Here is a 21,092-nt window from a genome sequence, read left to right as displayed (position 1 = left end):
GCCCTTACCCAACTCCAGCTCCGCCTTCACCTCCGCCTCCGCCTCCGCCTCCTAGCGCCGCCGCGGCCCCGCCCCGCCGCGGAGGCTCACGGGACACGTAGTACGCCGCGCCCACATCCTCCTTCCCCCACCCCTCAAAGCTGTGCCTTCTGGAATGCCCTGTCAGCTCCCTTCCGCCTGACTTCCGGTTTGCTCGCGCGGCCCTGGCGTCTAGCTTGAGAACAGCTGGGGCCCTACTTCCGGCGGTGCGCTGCTTCCAGCCCCCCCTGTACAGCGCTTCCCCTGCGCGGAACGCGAGGCGGCTGTCGGTCGGCGGACGCTGACGAGGCGGGTGCCGGCGGGCCCGGGTCTCGCGCGCGTGTTGCTGGGTAACGGGCCTTCTGCCGGGCCGGCTCGGCCTCTTGTGCCTAGCGTTGGCCCTCCTTCCAGAACCTCCCGGGCCCCAGCCGACGGGCCGGGCTGCGCCCACTGCGGGGCAGCCGAGGCTAAAGAAATGGGAATCCTTCCGCGGCGTTCCCGCAGCGGCTGCCTTCTCTGGGGAAGCGGCGGTGTCTTCGAGGAAACCGGAAGCCCGCGGTGACCTCTGGCGACCCGGTTTGTTTTCGGTCCGTTTCCAAACACTGGGGAATCGAAACTCGGCGGCCCTGGGGGCGGCCCTACGGAGCCTGTCTTCGGGGTGAGTGACTCGATTCGACCGGGCTAAGGGTGCGGGCAGTGTCGGGATCAACCTCCGCTGCTGTTGCTGCTCGGAAGAGACACGTCATTTTCTTCCCAAACCCTTGCCCTCTCCTTTTTGACTAGGGAGCGGCCCGCCCCTGGGCATCCCTAACTCCTGTTTGATTTGCACGCTAGCTCTTCCAAGCCTTCCGTCCTCTGTCACTTTATTTCCCCCTTTGGCTTATTTTCTTTTCATATTCTGAATTAATGGAGCGCCTTTAGTTTCATTTCATTCATTGAAATTGCATTTCTATCGGGAACGGAAGAAGGCTGTGTAGCTAGGACGCTACTGCCTGGGGCATCCAAGCACTGGGGTTGACGTTAACGAGGCTAACAGTAGGTAATTCGTCGTTTCTCCAGCGTCTGACCTGTGTGTTTGGCATGAGTTTTCGATCATTTGTTGAGTTACTACTACATGCACGGTAGGTGGACTGTCGTTTCCTACAAACAAGGAACTTATATACTCAAAAGCGAGGTGAAGTGTTAACGAAAACTGTGATACGAGTGTGTTGTTGGAGATAGGCTAAGATGATCAAAGGTAGTGACGTTTTTTGTTTTTTTTTTAATTTTTTTTTAACGTTTATTTATTTTTGAGACAGAGAGACAGAGCATGAACGGGGGAGGGTCAGAGAGAGGGAGACACAGAATCTGAAACAGGCTCCAGGCTCTGAGCTGCGAGCACAGAGCCCGACGCGGGGCTCGAACTCACGGACCGCGAGATCAGGACCTGAGCCGAAGTCGGCCGCTTAACCGACTGAGCCACCCAGGCGCCCCAGGGTAGTGACGTTTTAGGATGGAAATAGACCCGTGCCTCTCAAACATAGGAAACATTTTCTTTTTTACTATGGAATTTTGAATTGGGTTGCTCGAGATCTCAGTATATAATTTAAGTTCTAGTTTTCTAAACGTGCCATATCTAATTTCCCAACCTATTGTGCTCGCTCCCTCCTTCATCTGTAAGTTAGGAATGATAATCCCTCACGGGGTCATTAGAAAATTTTAATGCGATATTATTTATTAAATGGGAAGTTGTTTACACACGTAAGGTTTTAGTATTAAAGAGGGAGTATGGTGTAATGGGAAATGCACTGGATTAAGTCAGAGCAGTAATTCAGGATCTGAGTGCTGAATTTTCCACTTAATCGCTTGACACTGGTTGGGGGACCAAATCTCTTCTTCATTTTTCCTGTCTCCTAAATGAGAGTTATGTTTACTTTTCACCGCACCGACGCATAGTTTCTAAGAGTTTTGCTGGCTCTGGAATCAACTGGCTGGTTTTCATTCCTTGGCTTCCCCACTTTCTGACATTTGCCTCTTAGTCAATCCACCTGTGATAACAGGAAATTCTTGCCCACATCAGAGGTCTTCTGCATATTTAACGAATCGTCATGAAGAACAGAAAAGTAGTTCCCCTAAAAGCTGCCTGACCTACCGTAAACCATCGGTAAATATTGTCAACACAACATTTTCATGATTATATGAAATGTGATGAGGTTTTTCTTAATCCATGAAGTAATAAACCCAATGTAGTTTACTTTTTTCTCTTGTGGTATTTATATTCTGGTTATAGTTCTGTTATCACTATTGGAGAGTAATTACTGCTATACTAATAACACTTGATGTATGTAAGTGCTCAGTTCCATTGAGATATGTTACTTTATGAAAAGAATAAAAAGCAGATTGCCTTTTGTACTTATGCTAACCCTGAGGAAGTCTTATGATTCCCTAGTCATAAGTGTTACTTCTGGACTGTTGCAGTTTAGTGACACTCAGTGAGGGTTATAGAAACGGAAACGGAGTTGTTTATATTGTATGTCCGATGCTGAGTATATTTGGGGCACTTACTGAATTGTAGGACATTTGAGTGCTGAGATCCATAGAGTGACAGTCTCTTGAAAAAAGGCACTTGATTATCTCTTCTTTGTAAACTAGGTAGGCCATTCCTGCGCCTAATTATTTGATTAAAAATAGGGAACGAGGAGTAAGCGTTGATCCGTTTGCCTCCATCAGACTTCATCTTTGCCCCATCGTGTCTTGACTGATCCTATGAAGTGGGTTAGGGATACTTTAGCTTTTCAGAAGTAGAAGGATGATGGAAACAGGAGGCTCAGTTCAGGAGGCAACATAGAATAGAGGAAAAGAGGTAAATAGTTCTTGATTCCAACCCTAGCTCTGTCGCTACCACCAGTCCGACTACAGGGAAATGAGCCTCACCTCTTTAGAGCTTAAGTTTCTTTATCTGTGGTGGTGATAACAACTTTCTAGCCAAGATTGGTGTGGATTTGAGGTAAGGTTTGTGCTATACCAGTTAGTCAGTTTCTGGAGAAAATGTGCATTCTTTCTGTCTGTTGAGGTTGCCATTTTATATCTGCATTAAATTTTGCCTTCACAATTTCGGAAGGTGGGATCTTAGTGATGTAGTTCAACCCTGTCATTTTATTGGTGGGAAAATTTAGATCGAGAGAGGTAAACCTGTCAGAAATCAAGGTGGCAGATTGTAGACTAGAGTCTGGGTTTCTGAATCTCTGGTCAGTGTTCTTTCTACCCCTGAGCTCTGCCTTTTCCAGATTCTTATTAGAAAAAATCCGAATCCACGTTGTATCGTCTCTCAGAATGTTGTATTAAGAGCACAGATTTAGCAGAAAGCTTATATGGGTTCACATCCCAGCTTTGCCACTGATTACTTATGTAGCTGTAAGTAAGGTATTTAATTTTTTTAAGACCTTGGCTATAAATTAGGTTAAGAGTTCCTTCCTAAGAAGCTGGAAAATGCCTGTGGAAGCACTAGTGCCTGGCATATGGTAAGCGATGGATATGGTAAATACCATGATGATGAAATAGGACAGGATAATCCTATGTTTTCCTAGTTAAAAAAAAAAAAAAGACCTGTCTGGTGTCAGAAGATACTTCTGTGTTTTCTAGCATCTCACAACCCCGTATGTATAGCATGTCTCACCTTGGGCTCTTAATGTTGATTGTAGTGAAGATTGCAATTTAGGATTTTCTAGAATAATTCTTACAGTGTTTGAATGTTTTTTTCTTGGTCTCTCCCTTAGCCTCAGGAACTACTCTTGCTACTTTTTACCCACCTTATATGGCAAATACGTTGCTCTTTCTCCATTATCATTGCAATATTGTGATTTATAAGAAACGTATATTTGATCATTTAGATAGCCAAAATATGTTTCTCATATGTATTTGGCTTTTGTCCACAGTTCTTGGCCCACAGCTCCCCAAACCCTTGGAATTTTCTGAGGGTAAGAGGTATGGGATCATCTTTTGTCCTATTTGGTCACTTAACAACCTCTTTTACTGAAATTGCTTCAGAGCCATGAAGGTGAAATGGGTGTCTTCTTATTCATAACCAGTCCCTGTTTACTGAAACTATGTTTATGGTAATGAGATGACTTTGGACAGCAACTAAGGATGGGGCTGATTGCCAAGGAAACCAACCATGTAATTAGAGGGTTGGAGCTTTCAGTCCCACCAAGGTTGGTAGAGGGAAGGAGCTGAAAGTTGGATCGATTGCCAATGGCTTAATCATTTCTGTGTAAGGAAGCCTTTGTGAAAACCTAAAGAGGAGAGGGTTCAGAGAGCTCCCAGAACTTTTTCACATGCCACTGTGCCAGCCTCAAACTCCAGGAGGACAGAGCTGCTTTGTTCAGGACCTGTGTATCTGTGTGGTCGGAAGCACAGGTAACAACCTAGGCTTACAATTAGCATCCAAAGTAGAGGGCAGTCTTGTGGCACCAAGCCCTTTACCTGTGGAATACGTTACTGTCTCTGGGTAGATCATTTCAAAATGGAGTTGAATTGTAGAGAGCTTTGCTTATTGATAGTGTAGAATCATCTGCCCCTCATGTTGGGATTGGCTGACGAGAACACGTTTTAATCATTCTTGGGAATTTCATTGTTCTCAGCAATAACTGTCAACATCTTTCACCGTAACCCTTTTTAATTCTCTTTTAATTTGTACTTTTCTTATGTAAACATCTAAGAAGAGTCAGTTTAATTCCAAATATATAAAATATTGGCATTATATATTTCCTATAGGTAAATCTATCTGATTCTCCTATACTATTGTGACGAGAGAGATAATGAAGTTGCTTTCTATAATTTTAAAAACAAAATCTCCATGCAAAAGTTAGGTGTTGTTTAACAATTGATAATATAAAACTAACCATGCCCACAATTGTTTAATAATACTAGTTACAGTTGGAATTCTATGAATCGCATAATAGCCACTTTGTAGAGTAATGACTCTCAAATTGGATAGGGACTTAAAATCATATGGGATGATTATTGAAAGTTCAGTTTGACATTTTCATCCCAGATATGTATCTATATGTAGATACAGATACAGATATAGATATGTCTATAGATGTATATATATCTATATCTATATATACTGACTTGCATAGATCTGCAGTGCAGTCTAGCAGTCAGTATTTTTGTTTATTGTTTTCCATTATCATTTTATTTATTTACTGAAATATAGTTAACATATTGTTATATTAGTTTCAGGTGTAAAATTTACTGATTTAACAACTGTATATATTATGCTATGCTCATCCCTACCCCTCTGGCAACCATTAGTTCTCTGTATTTATGGACCATTTCTGCTTTTGTTCTTTTGTTTTTTAGATTGTACATCTAAGTAAAATCATATAAGATTTGTCTTTGACTTATTTCATTAGCATGATGCCCTGTAGGTCTATCCCTGTTGTCACAAATGGCAAGATCTCATTCTTTTTTACGGCTAATATTCCATTGTGTGTGTATGTGTGTACCGTATCTTCATTATCCATTTATCTATCAATGGACACTTAGGTTGTCTCCATATCTTGGCTGTTGTAAATGCTACAGTAAACATAGGGGTGCATATATCATTTCAAATTAGTGTTTCCATTTTTGGGGGTAATTATGGAGTGATACGGTTTTTCTATTTTTAAATGGTTTTTTTCTATTCCATTCTATTCCAGAATATGTGTTTTTCTATTCCATCATGTTTTCCACAGTGACTATACCAATTTACATTTCCACTAGGGAATGCACTAGGGCCTCTTTTTCTGTGCATCTTTGCCAACACTTAATATTTTTTGTGTTTTTGATAGTAGCTATTCTGACAGTTGTAAGGTTCTATATCCTTGTGGTTTTGATTTGCATTTCCCTGATGGTTAGTGATATTGAGCATCTTTTAATGTATCTGTTGGCCGTCTGTATGTCTTCTTTGGATAGATGTCTATTCAGGTCCTCTCCCCATTTTTTGGTCATATTGGGATTTTTTTAGTGTTATATAAGTTTTTATATTATCAATATTAACCCCTTATCAGTATGCCGTATGCAAATCTCTTCTCCCATTTGGTAGATGGCCTTTGTGTTTTGTTGATGGTTTCCTTTGCCATGTGAGTTTGTTTATTTTGGTGTAGCCCCAATAGTTTATTTTTGCTTTTGTTTCCCTTTCCTGAGGAGACATGTCTAGAAAAATGTTGCTAAGTCTAATGACAAAGAGATTACTGCCTAGATTTTCTTCTAATTTTATGATTTCAGGTCTCACATTTAGGTCTTTAATGCATTTTGAGTGTATTTTTGTATATGGTGTAAGAGTGTGGTGCAGTTTCATTCTTTTGCATGTAGCTGTCTAATTTTCTCAATACGAGTTGTTGAGGAGACTATCTTTTTCCCCGTTGCCTAATCTTGTCTCCATTGTCATAGATTAATTGACCATGTCAGCATGGGTTTATTTCTGAGCTCTCTATTCTGTGTCTGTTTATGTGCCACTACCATACTATTTTGATTACTGTAGCTTTGTAGTATATCTTGAAATCTGGAATTGTAGTATATCCAGCTTTGTTCTTCTTTCTCAAGACTGCTTTGGATATCCAGGGTCTTTTATGATTCCATACAAATTTTAGTATCATTTGTTCTAGTTCTGTGAAAAATGCTGTTGGTATTTTGACTGGGATTGTATTAAATCTGTAGATTGCTTTGTGTATAGGATGTACATTTTAACAATACTCTTCTAACCCAAAAGTATGGGATATGTTTCATTTGTGTTGTCTTCAATTTCTTTCATTGTTTTATAGTTTTCACTGTACAGATCTTTCACTTCCTTGGTTAAGTTTATTGTTAGGTATTTTGTTCTTTTTGGTTCAATTGTAAATGGAACTGTTTTAATTTCTCTTTCTGCTACTTTTTTATTAGTTTATAAAAACAACAGATTTCTGTATATTAATTTTGTAAACAACTTTACTGAACTTGTTTATTCTAATTTTGGTGGAGTCTTCAGGTTTTTTTTTTTTTTTTATGTCTAGTGCCATGTCATCTGTAAATAATGACAGTTTTACTTCTTACCAGTTTGGATGCCCTTTATTTCTTTTTCTTGTTTGTTTACTAGAACTTCCTAGGCTAGGACCTTCCAGTACTATGTTGATTAAAAGTGGTGAGAACAGACACTCTTGTCTTGTTCCTGATCTTGGAAGAAAAGCTCTCAGGTTTTCAGTATTATGATGTTAGCTGTGGGGTTTTCATATGTGACCTTAATTATCCTGAGGTATGTTCTCTCTAAACCCACTTTGTTGAGAGAGTTTTTATTATGAACAGCTGTTGAATTTTGTCCAGTGCTTTTTCTGGATCTATTGAGATGATCATCTTACTTTTATCCTTCATTTTGCTAATGTGGTATGTCACATTAACTTGATTTGTGGATATTGAACCATCCTTCATACCCAGAAGAAATCCCATATGATTGTGGTGAATGATCCTTTTCATGTATTTTTGAATGCAGTTTGGTAAAATTTTGTTTGAGGATTTTTGCTAGTATTTGTTTGACTTCATCAGGGATATTGACCTGTAGTTTTCTTTTCTTTTCTTTTCTTTTCTTTTTTTTTTTGTAGTGTCTTTGTCTGGTTTTAGTATCAGGATACTGCTGGCTTCATAGAATGAATTTGGAAGTTTTCCTTCCTCTTCTGTTTTTGGAACGGTTTGAGAATAAGTATTAATTCTTTAAATCTTTGGTAGAATTCACCTGGTGAATCCATCTCATCCAGGATTTTGTTTGTTCAGAGTGTTTTAAGTTAATGATTCAATTTTATTACTAGTAATTGCTTGTTCAGATTTTCTTTTTTTCCTGACTCAGTGTTGGAAGATTGTGTTTCCAGGAGTTTATCCATTTCTTTTCAGTTGTTTGTCCAGTTTGTTGATACATAGTTTTTCATAGTAGTCTCTTAAAATCTTTTTTGTCTTTGAGTGATATCAGTTGTTATTTCTCCTCTTTCATTTCTGACTTTTTTGGGGGCCTCTCTCCTTTTTTTCTCTTTATGAGTCTGGCCAGAGGTGTATCAATTTTGTTTGTCCCTTCAGACAACCAGTTCTTTATTTCATTAATCTTTTCTATTGTTATTTGGTCTCTATTTCGTTTATTTTGGTCTATTTCGTTTATTTCTGCTCTGATCTTTATTACTTTCTGCCTTCTAGTAACTGTGGGCTTTGTTCTTCTTCTGGTTCCTGTAGGTATATTGTTAGATTGTTTATTTGAAATTTTTCCGGGGGCTCCTGGGTGGCTCAGTTGGTTAAGCCTCCGACTTGAGTTCAGGTCATCATCTTGCAGTCTGTGAGTTCAAGCCCTGTGTCCAGCTCTGTGCTGACAGCTCAGAGCCTGAAGCCTGCTTCTGATTCTGTGTCTCCCTCACTCTCTAACTCCCCCTGCTTGTGCTTTCTCTCTCTCTGTCAAAAATAAACATTAAAAAAATTTTTTTTAATTAAAGTTTTTTTCTCGATATAGACCAGTATTGCATTAAATTTCCCTCTTAAAACTTCTTTTGCTGTGTCCCAAAGATTTGGGACCATTGTGTGTTCATTTTCATTTTCTCAGTGTATTTTTTTTTAAGTTTCTCTTTGATGTCTTCATTGACCCATTGGTTGTTTAGTGCCATGTTGTTGAGCCTTCACATGTTTGTGTTTTTCCTGTTTTTCTCTTGGGATTGATTTTTAGTTTCATATTATTGTGGTCAGAAAAGATTCTTGGTATGATTATATTCTTAAATTTATTGAGACTTGTTTTGTGGCCTAACGTGATCTATTCTGGAGAATGTTCTACGTGCACTTGAAAAGAATGTGTATTCTGTTGTTTTGGGTGGAATGTTCTATATATGTCTGTGTTAAGTCCCTCTGGTCTAATGTGTCTTTCAGAAACACCATTTCCTTATTGATTCTCTGCCTGGATGACCTATCCATTGATGTAAGTAGGGTGTTAAAGTTTCTGACTATTATTGTATTACTGTCAGTTTCTCCCTTCTTGTCTGCTAACTAATGTTTGCTTTATTTATTTAGGTGCTCCAGTGTCAGATGCATAGATATTTATAATTGTTACATTCTCTTGTTGGGTTGATCCCTTTATAGTTACATAATGCTCTTCTTTGTCTCTTATTACAGTCTGTGTGAAAGTCTGTTTCATCTGATAAGTATTGGTGCTCCCAGGTTTTTTTTTTTTTCCCGTAATTGAGTTTTTATTGTTTGTTCTGGGGATCAGAACAGACATTTCAATTTGTACACACTTCTAGACATATGTACTGAACAATTTGAAAAATCATGTAGTTGTGATTTCTTTTTCTAAAGGTTATTTCAGTGACCTTTCAGCTTAAAATTTGGAGGCAAATTTTTCTTAACAGCAATATATTCAAATGTTGATATGCTGTTGCATTGTTAAGTCCCATTATTTCACAATTTAATATTATATACATTACATACTCAAATTTTCAGTCTGGCACAGCACATTAGCAAAGTTACTAGGAAAACTGGACCAAATCCAAGATGTTACAGAGGGCACAAAATTCTGACAGGGAGAGGCAAGATCAAGGAGTGGTCTTATTTAGGAATCAATTCTGTCAAAAACAACATTGGAATAGAAGTAATTTAAGATGTTCAAGACCTAGTAAACTCATGACTGACTCCAAACTGACATTTAGTATGCTTGGCATTATAGGATATAAAAACTGCCCCATCTATGGAATGTTAAACTGACACCTAAGATAATCAAAGCATCCCATATTCAATATCCCGCTATTTTCTGGTTGTACCAAAAAATAAAAATTAACAACTAGCAAATGGTTTCACCTTTTTAAAAAAGCATTTACGCTTAAATAATGGTATGAGGGGGGATTCCCTCCTTCCTAAAAATGTTTATGGAGCTACTAAAGAACCTGCATTCACAAAATAGTTAATAAAACTATTCCTCTGGATTGTATACGTAGGGAGACAGGGACCACTACTAATAAGACATGGTATATGATATTAATCAGACTTGGCTTCTTTCTCTGCTGCTTCATCAGAGGCTAGACTCCCCTCATTTTCAGTTTTTCCATTTTCTGTAGGTAGGTTTCCTTTTGTTTCTTGGTTAGCCACTTCAGCCTGTTTTCCCTTTGCTTTCCTTTTCCCCTTTACTTTTTTTTTGTCTGAAGATTTATCCTTTTCTTCCTCCTTTTTTGGCTTCTTTTCCACTTTTGTGGGTGCAGGTTTGGCGGACAGCCTCACCAATTTCCTCTTGGGCTACTCCTTTGCCACCCCCTCAGTGGAGCTGACCTTCCTCTTGGGCATTGTGGCAATAGGGTAGGTGCATGCTGGGTGCCTGCAGGTCAGAGTGCTGAGAGCCTTTACAAAGTTGGGCTGCCTGGTTGCAGCCACTCCTCCCACACCCAAGCTGCTCCGACATACCCCAGATTTTTTTGCTTTAGTTTGCATGGAATATCGTTTTTCAGTCCTTCACTTCAATCTGAAGTGAGTCTCTTATAGGCAGCATATAGGTAGGTCTTGTTTTTTTAATCTATTCTTCACCCTATGTCGTTAGATTGGAACATTTAGACCACTCACGTTTAAAGTAATCCTTGATAGGGGTACCTGGGTGGCTCAGTTAGTTGTGCTTCTTCTGACTCTTGATTTCTGCTCAGGTCATGATCTTGAGCCCCTCGTTGGGCCCTGCCCTGAGCATGGAGCCTGCTTGAGATTTTCTCTCTCCCTCTTTCTCTCTGCCCCTCTTATGCATGCATGCGCTCTTCTGTTCGCTGTCTCTGTCTCTCTCTCCAAATAAATATTAAAAAAAAAAAAATTGTTGATAGGTATGTGCTTAGTGCCATTTTTTGTTAATTGTCTTCTGGTTATTTTTGTAGTTTTTCTCAGTTCCTTTCTTGATCTCTTTCCCTGTGATTGAGAACTTTCTTTAGTGTTATGCTTGGCTTTCTTTCTCTTTTTTTGTGTATCTTTAAAGGTTTTTGGTTTGTGGCTACCATGAGTTTCATATTTGACATCCTAAGTGTAACAGTCTGTAGTAAGTTGATGGTCACTTAAGTTCAAACACATTTTGAAAGAACCTCATTTTTACTCCCACATTTTATGTATACGTTGCCATATTTTACATCTTTTTTATTTTGTTACTACTCTTAAGTAATTTTTTTAGGACATAATAGATTTTGCTACTTGTGTTTTTTAACGTTCATACTAGCTTTATAAATGATTGCTGTACTAACTTTACTGTATGTTTGCTTCTATTTTTACTCTTGAAATTTTTTCCTTTTCTAATTATGGTCATTTCTTTTCCACTTAAAGTCCCTTCAACGTTTATTATAATACCAGTTTAGTGGTGATGAACTCCTTTAACTTTTGCTTGTCTGGAAAACGATTATCTCTCCTTCAATTCTGAATGATAATGTTGTTGGGTAGAATATTCCTGGATGTAGGTTATTTACGTTTCAGCACTTTGTATATATCATGCCAGTCTCTTCTGGCCTGCAAAGTTGCTGCTTTTAAAATTCTTTATCTTTGATCTTTGATGATATTTTAATGTATGTCATGTTGTGGACCTCCTTTGGTCCATCTTGTTTGGGACTCTGGTTGCTTTCTGTACCTGGATGTCTGTTTCCTTCCCCAGGTTAGGGAAGTTTTCAGCTATTATTTTTGTCAAATAAGTTTTCTGCCCCTTTCTCTCCTTTCTTTCTGGGACCTCTGAAATGTGAATGTATGTTTACTTGATATTGTCCAAGAGATCCCTTAGCCTACCCTCATTTTGTAAAATTCTTCCTCTTCCTCCTCTTCTTCCTCCTCCTCGTCCTCCTTTTTTATTGCTGTTTAGTTTAGGTCCTTTCTATTATCTTGTCTTCCAGTTTGCTGATTCATTCTTTTGCATCTTCTAATCTTTTGATTCCCTCTAATGTATTTTTTATTTCAGTTGTTGTATTCTTTTTTTTAAGTTTACTTATTTATTTAGAAAGAGAGAGAGGAGAGAGAATCCCAACCCGGGTACATGCTGTCAGCACAGAGCCCCATGCAGGGCTGGATCCCATGAACCGTGAGATCATGACCTGAGCTGAAAGCAAGAGCCAGATGCTTAACCCCAGTTTTTAAGTAATCTCAACACTCAACATGGGGCTCAAGCTCACAACCCCAAGGTCAAGAGTTGCATGCTCTACCAACTGAACTGGCCAGGCACCCCTTGGGTGTGTTTTAATCTATGGCTATTTCTCATATAATTTTTAGGACAATTAGATAAGCAATTTTCATGCTGCTTTCCAGTGCTTTCCAAGTCATGTTTATAGTACAATAAGTAAATATTTGGAATAATAGTATGAAACCTGAAAGAAGAATATAAATGCAAATAATACTTTCTCATATTTCTCACCAAATGCACCTTTTTGGTGATTTAAAACCAAAATAGGAAATAAGATTTAAATATATAAAATAAGCCAATCGCATTACTGATTTTGTCCTAAAAAGGACCACTTATCATACTATACATGTGACTTTGTTATATCATTATATCTCCTTCCATCTAAGATACTTAAAAGTCGTTCCATAAGATTCCTAGTTTTGTAGTTCTTAACAAATCTGAGTATGTGGAAAATTCATGGGGGGGGGGAAATACTGATAGTTCAGGCTCTGAAATCCAAGTGCTTGTACTGTATGTTATCTGATCTTGGTTAAGCTTTGTAACCTTCCCAGGCCCCAGTTTTCTCATCCGTGAAATGAATACAGTAAGATTTTCTACCTCAGAGTGTAGTCATGAGAATTAAATGGGATAATGTTTTTAAAATACTTAGCACAATACTGAGTAGTTCATTTGGTTACAGATACATTTTATAAATATTGTGTATTCTTCACATTCTTGAATCCTATCCATTCTTGAATTCCATAGAATAAGGACCAAATTCTGTAGTCTCTCTGTTATAAAGAGAGTTTGTTTCTGTTAGGTTTTTTTATTTCACATTTTGCTGTTTATCTTTTCATACCTTCTCCCCACACTTTCAGGTCTTTGAACTTGTTTCTCCTTCCTAGAAGTTTTAAGTACAATGAAAATAACCATCCTCTTCACTTAAGAGTACGGGACTAAGAGTCATTTTTTGTGTGTGTGATACTTCTTTCAAAACCATTCCTCCTTCCCAACCCTCAATTTCCATAGCATTCTCTCTTGTTTCAAATATATTACTTATCTTTATGGTGTGGTAATTATTTTACTGCACAGCTGTTTTCCACACTGGGTTTTCCTTGCTGAATAAATGATTGTTTCGTGATAAAAATGAATAGGAAATCACACAGCTGAGCTAGCTAGAACTTTGTGTAAAGTAAAAGCATATATGCTCTGATCCTTAAAGTGCACAGTCTGTAGGACATCTGTGTTGATTGTGTAGAGCAGTTTATGCTTACTTCTTGTTTTTCAACTTTCTTTGGAGAAAAAATTATCCCAGTTGAATAACTCCTCATTTGGATATTAAGATATGAGAAATTATGTCTAAGATGGGCACAGTTTTATCTCTCCTTAAACTATACTGCATGCTGCCACTTAACTAGCGAACTATTCTTGTTCTGCTTAGCAAGCTTTTCAGATATAATATGTAGGAGAAAGAATCTTATGTGGATATACATATGCATACTTGCAGTTTGCAATGTGGGAATAACCCATACTTTCCTTTTGGAGAGGAAATACCAACATTTCAGCTATCAGCAGCATGACTGGTATGATGTTTGCTGTTATTTTGGAAAAGGGTTGAATTCAGAGAGGAAAAAGTAAACCCCATTAAAGGAAGAAAACTTTTTCTTCATTACGAGAAGAAAGTATATCTTCCACCAGAAGCAGCAGAAATTAAGTATGGTTCTAAGGACCTGCCACCTTTTTGGGATATGTAGGTAGCATAGTCCTTTCTTATTTTTGGACTTTATTGACAGGCTGGGAAAGATTCTAACTTAAGAGTAGGAGTTGTCCTATATGGTTAGAAAAAAATTTTTAATATTTTTAATGTTTATTATTTTTGAGAGGAAGAGAGAGTGTGATCGGGGGGAGGGGCAGAGAGAAAGGAAGACACAGAATCCAAAGCAGACTTGAGGCTTATGGGTATCAGCACAGAGCCTGACGTGGGGCTCGAACTCATGAACTGTGAGCTCATGACCTCAGCTGAAGTCAGATGCTTAACTGGCTGAGCCACCCAGGTGCCCTGCTTAGAAATTTTCAAGTTGGTATTGGTGAAAATTGTCTGATAGCTTTCACCTACTCAGATTGTAGTACACACATTCATTTTTGCCTACCTCTCCTATAATCCTAGATATAAAAAAATTGCTAGGCATACCAAACTCTAACATTAGTTGAGAACAATTGGAAGCTTTTCATTGTAAAACCAGTAAAGCAGAAATACAGTGATAGAAGACCAGAACCAGAAAAACACACACTTTTCCTAATACTCATGTTGTCTGAAATACAGCAAAATGGACTTTATAGGCATTGATTGATACAGGGAGGGAGGCTAGAAGTTTTGGAGAAGAGCAGGCATAGTAAAACATGGATTCTGTGGTTTAATCACCTATGTTTATATCTCAGTTCATTATTTACTATGTTACTTGGGAAAATTACTTAAATTCCTTCTACTTCAATTCCTCACCTTTAATATTCTTGGAACAGTGACTGACACAATAAGCAATAAAATATTATTCCAAGCAAGGAATAGTAAATAAAATTTTTTTCAGTAGTCCTTAATTATGTAAGATACATGAAATTCCATTATAGTCTTTATTTAGAATGCTGTATTTGGTGTTTTATTTCAAACTTAAAAATGTTTAAAAGGATTTTTTAGGTTCTCTTATGATATGCAGTCCCTCTTACCCTGTTTTTCCCATGAGGTCTTAAAAGGTTTCAGCCACAATTTCTCCTTCCACAGTGTTTTTCAGGAACATAACTCTCAGATGGGGAAGTAATGATGAACCTAACAGCAAAAGTAGATGTACAGAGCAAGTAAGTTCCCTAACCAATGGAGTAACTGGCTGCTTCTCTTAGGTGTTAGAGTTGGGGACACAATGATGAACAAAACAAACATAACTTGGACCCTCACAGAGCTAACTGACATCTACTAGCTTTTACTTGGACTGAGTACTTAACCTTTTTGATCCTATAAAATGTAGATGATACCTACCTCATAGAATTGTTTGGATGGGTTTAAATGAGATAGTATTAAGAGAATGTAGTACAAGGTACTAGGACACAGTAAGTACTGAAATGTTAATTACGGGGCCCCTGGGGGGCTCAGTCAGTTAAGCATCTAACTTCGGCTCAGGTTATGATCTCGCAGTTCATGTGTTCGGGCCCCGGGTTGGGCTCTCTGCTGACAGCTCAGAGCCTGGAGCCTGGTTCAGATTCTGTGTCTCCCTCTCTCTCTGCCTCTCCCTCACATGCTCTCTCTCTCAAAAATAAAAAAAAAAAAAACATTTTAAAAAGTTTTTTTAATGGGTACTATTGCAGTTGCACAACAAACAACTACTGGTATGGGAAGAATATAGTGGAGCATGCCTTAAAACTTCTGTAATAGTCTTGTAATGAATTGTACTTGGAGTTTTTGATAATTTATAGTTTGGGAAGCTATAAAACTTGCTATTTATATATGTAAGTGGAAATGCTGATAAGAAAAAAATAATGGGTATTAAGTATTTAAAAATGTTTATCCTTTCCATAAAAATGGTTTCACAACTTTTTCTAAAACTTAATAATAGCTTCGGTTGGTTTCAAATGCTTTATAGATATCAACTCATTTAATATTCTTATGAATTCTGTGAAATAGTTGCTACGATTTTTTATACTTTATAAATAAGGAAACTGAGGCAGAGAGATTAAGCATCTTGCCCAAAGCCACACTGGCTCTAAGTAGTAGTACTTGGATGCAGCTCCTAGAATCTGGTTTCAGAGTCCATGCCCTTTACCAGTATTTTATGCTGCCTCTAAAAGAAAAGAGTTTTTAAACATTGCCCCAGTATGCTCATTCTAAATACATCTCTCTTGCTCATTTATTCAATGAGACATTTGTATTTTATGTTCTTTTAAAAAGCTGTCATGGATGCACTGGTAGAAGATGATATCTGCATTCTGAATCATGAAAAAGCACATAGGAGAGATACGGTGACTCCAATCTCAATATATTCAGGAGATGAGTCTGTTGCTTCACATTTTGCCCTTGTCACTGCATATGAAGACATCAAAAAACGACTTAAGGATTCAGAGAAAGAGAACTCTTTCTTAAAGAAAAGAATAAGATTTTTGGAAGAAAAGGTAATTATTATCTTTATTATATTTTATGACTTAAAGAATAATTTAAAATACTTGACGTTTTAAATAGTTTTCTATCCTGTCTTCCATGGTTTACTAAATTTCCAAGAATAACTCACTTCTAATCTTAAAACCCTGGGCATACTGCACTTATCATACTTTACATATAATGTACATGATGAATATTTGTAGAATATTCAACTTGGAACAGCAATAACAACTTCCAATAACAACTTGGAATAGATTTTTCTTTTTTCAGATTGCCGTCCCTTCATAAACTGTGTTTTATTCAGCATGTTAATATGTGTGCAAAAAATTATATGCCAACAAAGGAAATTAAGTGTCAAAGGAGGAAGCTCCTGTAACATTATTCTAATATGTTTAAAAATGTCTTCACCAGAATTGACATACATCTTCTTTACCTGAACATTCTCTTTTGTTTTTCAACACACAGAATAATGCTTTCAACTGATAAATTAATGTCATCTGTTTACCTTTTTCATGCAGAAACCTGACACTCCTAAATGTTATAGAATATTTAAGCTTGATAGCTGATCCCATTATAAATCATCACATCTACTTGGCTTTGGATAGTGGAACTCTTCAAAGCTCCACTATAAGTTCCATATAAGTGGAACACTTATATTTTTGTTTTTGAGTTTTAAAGTTTTAACTTAGTTTTATGTTTATTTGGATTAGATCATTTTATTTGTATTTTATGAACAGCAGCTTCGCCAAAGGGAAAGGAAATGGATTCTTAGCTGCCAAGGAAATGAATTATCTTGTTACAAAAACTGTAGGATGGGGCTTGGTAGAGTTTGATTCATCTAGGGGAAGTACGAGAAAGGAAGTCAGTTGTAAAAATCATGATTTCTTTGAATTCCTATGCATTTTCTTTAATGATAATCAAATAAATTTGTGATATACTGGGATAGAGTGAGAAAAGGTAACATTTTGGAGTTCATAGTTATGTTTATTTTTAAACTAAGTAGAAAAATGTGATTTGGTATAGTTAACATTGGAGATAGTTCTGTACTTTGTGACCAATAATCCTATTAATTTCTATTCTGGAATAATCTAGTACTAAATGAACTAACACGTTTATTCTCTAAAAAGCCAAGTATACCTTCATTTCTCACTTTTTCTGATGATGGAAATGAAATACTACTGGCTTGGAAAACATCTTCGTACTATAAAAGAATGATGTAGTATTTTAGTGTGATGAATTAGTATATGCTATAAGACAGAAAACACTGATTAAAAGCATAAAATAGAGCACTTTAAAAATACTTACCTGTATTTTTTTTCTTTCTTAATCAATAAAGCTTAATTGTTGGAAGTGAAATGTTTTATTTTAATTATAGTCCAGGCTTTATCCCTGCATTACAAAAAAAGTAAGGTGTAGAGTCATCAGAAGACTGGCTTCTGTGTGTGTGTGTGTGTGTGTGTGTGTGTGTGTGTGTGTGTGTGTAGAATTCCTTCTTAAGCTTTCTCTTCTAATTTCATTCTCTTAGCTTATAGGAGCTCGATTAGATGAAGAAACAAGTTCTGTGGGACGTGAACAAGTAAATAAGGCCTATCATGCATATCGAGAGGTTTGCATTGATAGAGATAATTTGAAAAGCAAATTGGATAAAATGGTAAGTTGGTTTAAAAAGAATATCTATATATTGGGAATGAGTTTCTTCTTCAGGAAGCTTAAAATTAGAAATAAATATTTATATTTATGAAATTAAAAATTGAAAATATACATGCTCAGGGCAAAAATAGCAATTTTTAATAGTAATATTTGTAATATTTCTGTGCAAAATAAATACTTTGTATGTAATGATGTTTAGGACTTAAATATGTCTAACGCCACTAACTTATTTTTAAAAATCATGACATAGTAGGATTTGTCAATGTTTTTAAAAATGAAAAGAAAAAAGAAAAAAAGCCAGTGAATAATATCCTAAGTTTGAAAGACAGAGAGATTAGCGAAAAACTGGGTTCATTTTCCCACCTCACTTTTTAAAAGGCCTGAATCGGTTTTTTTCATCTACCTGAAAATTAATATATATCAAGCTACAGATTATACCAAATGTAATTTGGCATTTTCCCTACTTAACTAGAATAAAGACAACTCTGAATCTTTGAAAGTATTGAATGAACAGCTACAATCTAAAGAAGTAGAACTTCTCCAGCTAAGGACAGAGGTGGAAACTCAGCAGGGTATGCCACTTATTTGTTACAAATGTTATAATGGAATCAGTACAGTTTTCCATTTATGTGTTATATCCATTACCAGGTTTCTTTATCTGTATGCTAAGGCCTTAACTTATTTTATAATTTTAGGCTTACGTTAATTTCTCTGATCTGCTTTCACAAAATATCAACCCCTTTTAACTTTTCCTTAGATATAAATTGCACTTTTCCTAGAGAAAATTTGATGGTTTTTATTCAGGGCTAGTTTGTGATGAAGTAGATGAAGAAAGGAGTAGAACCCCATCCTTGTCAAAACGTCTTGCCTGCTGGTATGTCCTGGCTTTTCCTTTCTAATGAACTTTTGCCTGCTATTAGACGCCTGTCATGGAGTAGTTACAATTCCTTTTTTTTTTTTTTTTAAATTTCTGAAGGCTGTTAAAATGTGCAGATGCAATGCTGGAGTGAAAAATTAGTTATGGAACAATATGGGTATTGGCCTGTTCCCATAAACATTCTGATGAGCCAAACTGAAGAGTAGGCCTCTGAGGGAGACCTTTTGATAGGAGATTGAGATGAGCTCTCTTGTAATAGCTGGTTGGGGATTTTTCTAGGTAGGGAGTCTAAAGCATTTAGTCAAGAGTAAGTCAGTATCCAGTTGTATTGAGTTTCTGCAGTGGAATGTTCATCAGTAAATCATTTTGATATCATGTTCTAGGCCTATGGTCAAACTCTCTGGGGGGACTAGATGGAGTGATTAGCTACGTGAGCTTCAGTTTCCTCACTTCATTTACTTTTATCACTGTCTTAACCTTGACTTACATAGCTAGATTATTGACTTGTCTACGATTTGATTAGTGTCGTATATTTTAAAGTTCCAGACTTACAAACTTGTACTTTAATGTAAATAGAAAATCAGGGACTGGGATGATTAATACATTCTAAAACAAGATTGGCAGGTTTTATATTCTCATTAGCATAGATCTTTGAACGTAATTATTGTTTTTTAAAAACTTACTTGTGCATGTTTTATATTAGTTTTTGCATTATGTACATTTTACTACGGAATTGCAACAAATGTGAAGGCAGAAATAACAATTTTAACGTCTATCCTTTTTTTAGTGATGAGGAATTTAAATCCACCTTCATCAAACTGGGAGGTGGAAAAGTTGAGCTGTGACCTGAAGATCCATGGTTTGGAACAAGAGCTGGAACTGATGAGGAAAGAATGTAGTGATCTCAAAATACAGCTACAGAAAGCCAAACAAATGGTACTACAGAATTATTAAATTGAGAAGTTCAGTATTCAGTACTGTGTACTATTTGTAGGATTTGTAACTAAGGATTAAATTGTAGAGTTAACTTATATTGTTGCTACTTAGAGAGTTACAGTCTCTGAAAAATTCACCTTTATCTTCCATTTTAGCCATTTTGTGTAAAATTTGATATACTATATACTTCTAGCATAATCCCAGAATTTATAATTTTGTTTTAAAAAGCTCACTTAAAAAAAACCTTAGTTTATTAATTTATTAAAGCTATTCTTTTAAACTCCTTTCCTTCAGTTTCCTTATGTCATTTTTTTCTGTAAAGCTTAAAGAGAACTCAAGTTTTAAGTTTATCGTTTTATTTAATAATTTGATTAATGTAGACACTACAAGATACAACTTAATTTTTAGGATTCTTTTTTAAGAAGGAAAAACTTGTCAGTCTACTAATTTTTAGAAGTTTAATACTTTTGGGACAACTTTAATTTTTAGCAAATAGCTGAGGTTGTAAGAATTGGGAAAAAGCAAAAACGAAAAGCCCTGCTGAGCTGCTAAAGTATGGTTAGCCTAAAGTCATCCACTAAAACACAAGTTGCCTCTCAGGTCCTCACCTAATCTGTTTACCAGAACTTTACATTGGGTTCTAACAAACTTGATTACAAGGTTAGATGTCATGACAGATAGTACTGAATAGAAAAAGAAGAAATAATAACAGTGTGAGAGCACATGCACCATATGCAAAATAGTTGTTACAAATAATAGCCAAACTATGGAAAGAGCCCAAATGTCCATCAACTGATGAATGATAAAGAAGAGGTGGTATATATACACAGCGGAATATTACTCAGCCATCAAAAAGAATGAAGTCTTGCCATTTGCAATGACATGAATGGAGATAGAGTGTATTATGCTAAGCCAAGTCAGAGAAAGACAAATACAGTATCATATGATTTCACTTGTATGGAATTTAAGAAATAAAAGATGAACGTGGCGGTGGGGTGGGGAAGAGAGGGAAACAAACCATAAGAGACTTTTAAGTATAGAGGACAGGTTGAGGGTTGATGGAGGGTGACAGGTCAGCTAGATGGATTATAGTTATTAAGGAGGGCACTTTTATGAAGGGCACTGAGTGTTGTATGTAAGTGGTGAATTACTAAATTCTTCTGAAACCAATATTGCACTGTGTGTTAACAATTTAAATAAAAATTTGGGAAAAAAAATCTTAAAAAGATAATTGTTACAGAAATTGTAAAGGTTAGTAGTCTAGAGTCAAACAACCATTATATACATTTATGTATTTTAAATAAGTTAACCAGTTAGATAATTATTTCTCATCTTACCCATTTTGCCCATCAGAG

The 21,092-nt window shown here is 36.7% G+C and overlaps 1 protein-coding gene and 1 pseudogene across 3 annotated transcripts in view; one reads left to right on the top strand and one right to left on the bottom strand.

The window, feature by feature from the left end:
* The first annotated feature begins 14 nt into the window (after positions 1 to 14).
* AZI2 (5-azacytidine induced 2) overlaps positions 15 to 21,092 on the top strand; it is a 38,109-nt gene continuing 17,031 nt past the window's right edge. The window contains exons 1-6 of one of the 3 annotated variants that reach the window (XM_042903629.1): positions 8,874 to 8,956; positions 14,910 to 14,983; positions 16,068 to 16,288; positions 17,800 to 17,925; positions 18,397 to 18,496; positions 19,589 to 19,737. In XM_042903629.1, coding sequence (XP_042759563.1) covers positions 14,971 to 14,983; positions 16,068 to 16,288; positions 17,800 to 17,925; positions 18,397 to 18,496; positions 19,589 to 19,737 — 609 coding nt within the window. In that variant the 5' untranslated portion in view covers positions 8,874 to 8,956; positions 14,910 to 14,970. Of the gene's footprint in view, positions 677 to 8,872; positions 8,957 to 14,909; positions 14,984 to 16,067; positions 16,289 to 17,799; positions 17,926 to 18,396; positions 18,497 to 19,588; positions 19,738 to 21,092 lie in introns of those variants that run through there. The other 2 variants (XM_042903630.1, XM_042903631.1) reach the window with 2 other exon arrangements.
* LOC122198817 lies at positions 9,674 to 10,620 on the bottom strand (annotated as a pseudogene).

The sequence above is a fragment of the Panthera leo genome, chromosome C2 (assembly GCF_018350215.1).
Source record: "Panthera leo isolate Ple1 chromosome C2, P.leo_Ple1_pat1.1, whole genome shotgun sequence".
Classification (NCBI taxonomy): Eukaryota; Metazoa; Chordata; class Mammalia; order Carnivora; family Felidae; genus Panthera; species Panthera leo.
The sequence above is the reverse complement of the archived record's forward strand: the minus strand, read 5'-3'. Positions and strand labels throughout refer to the sequence as shown.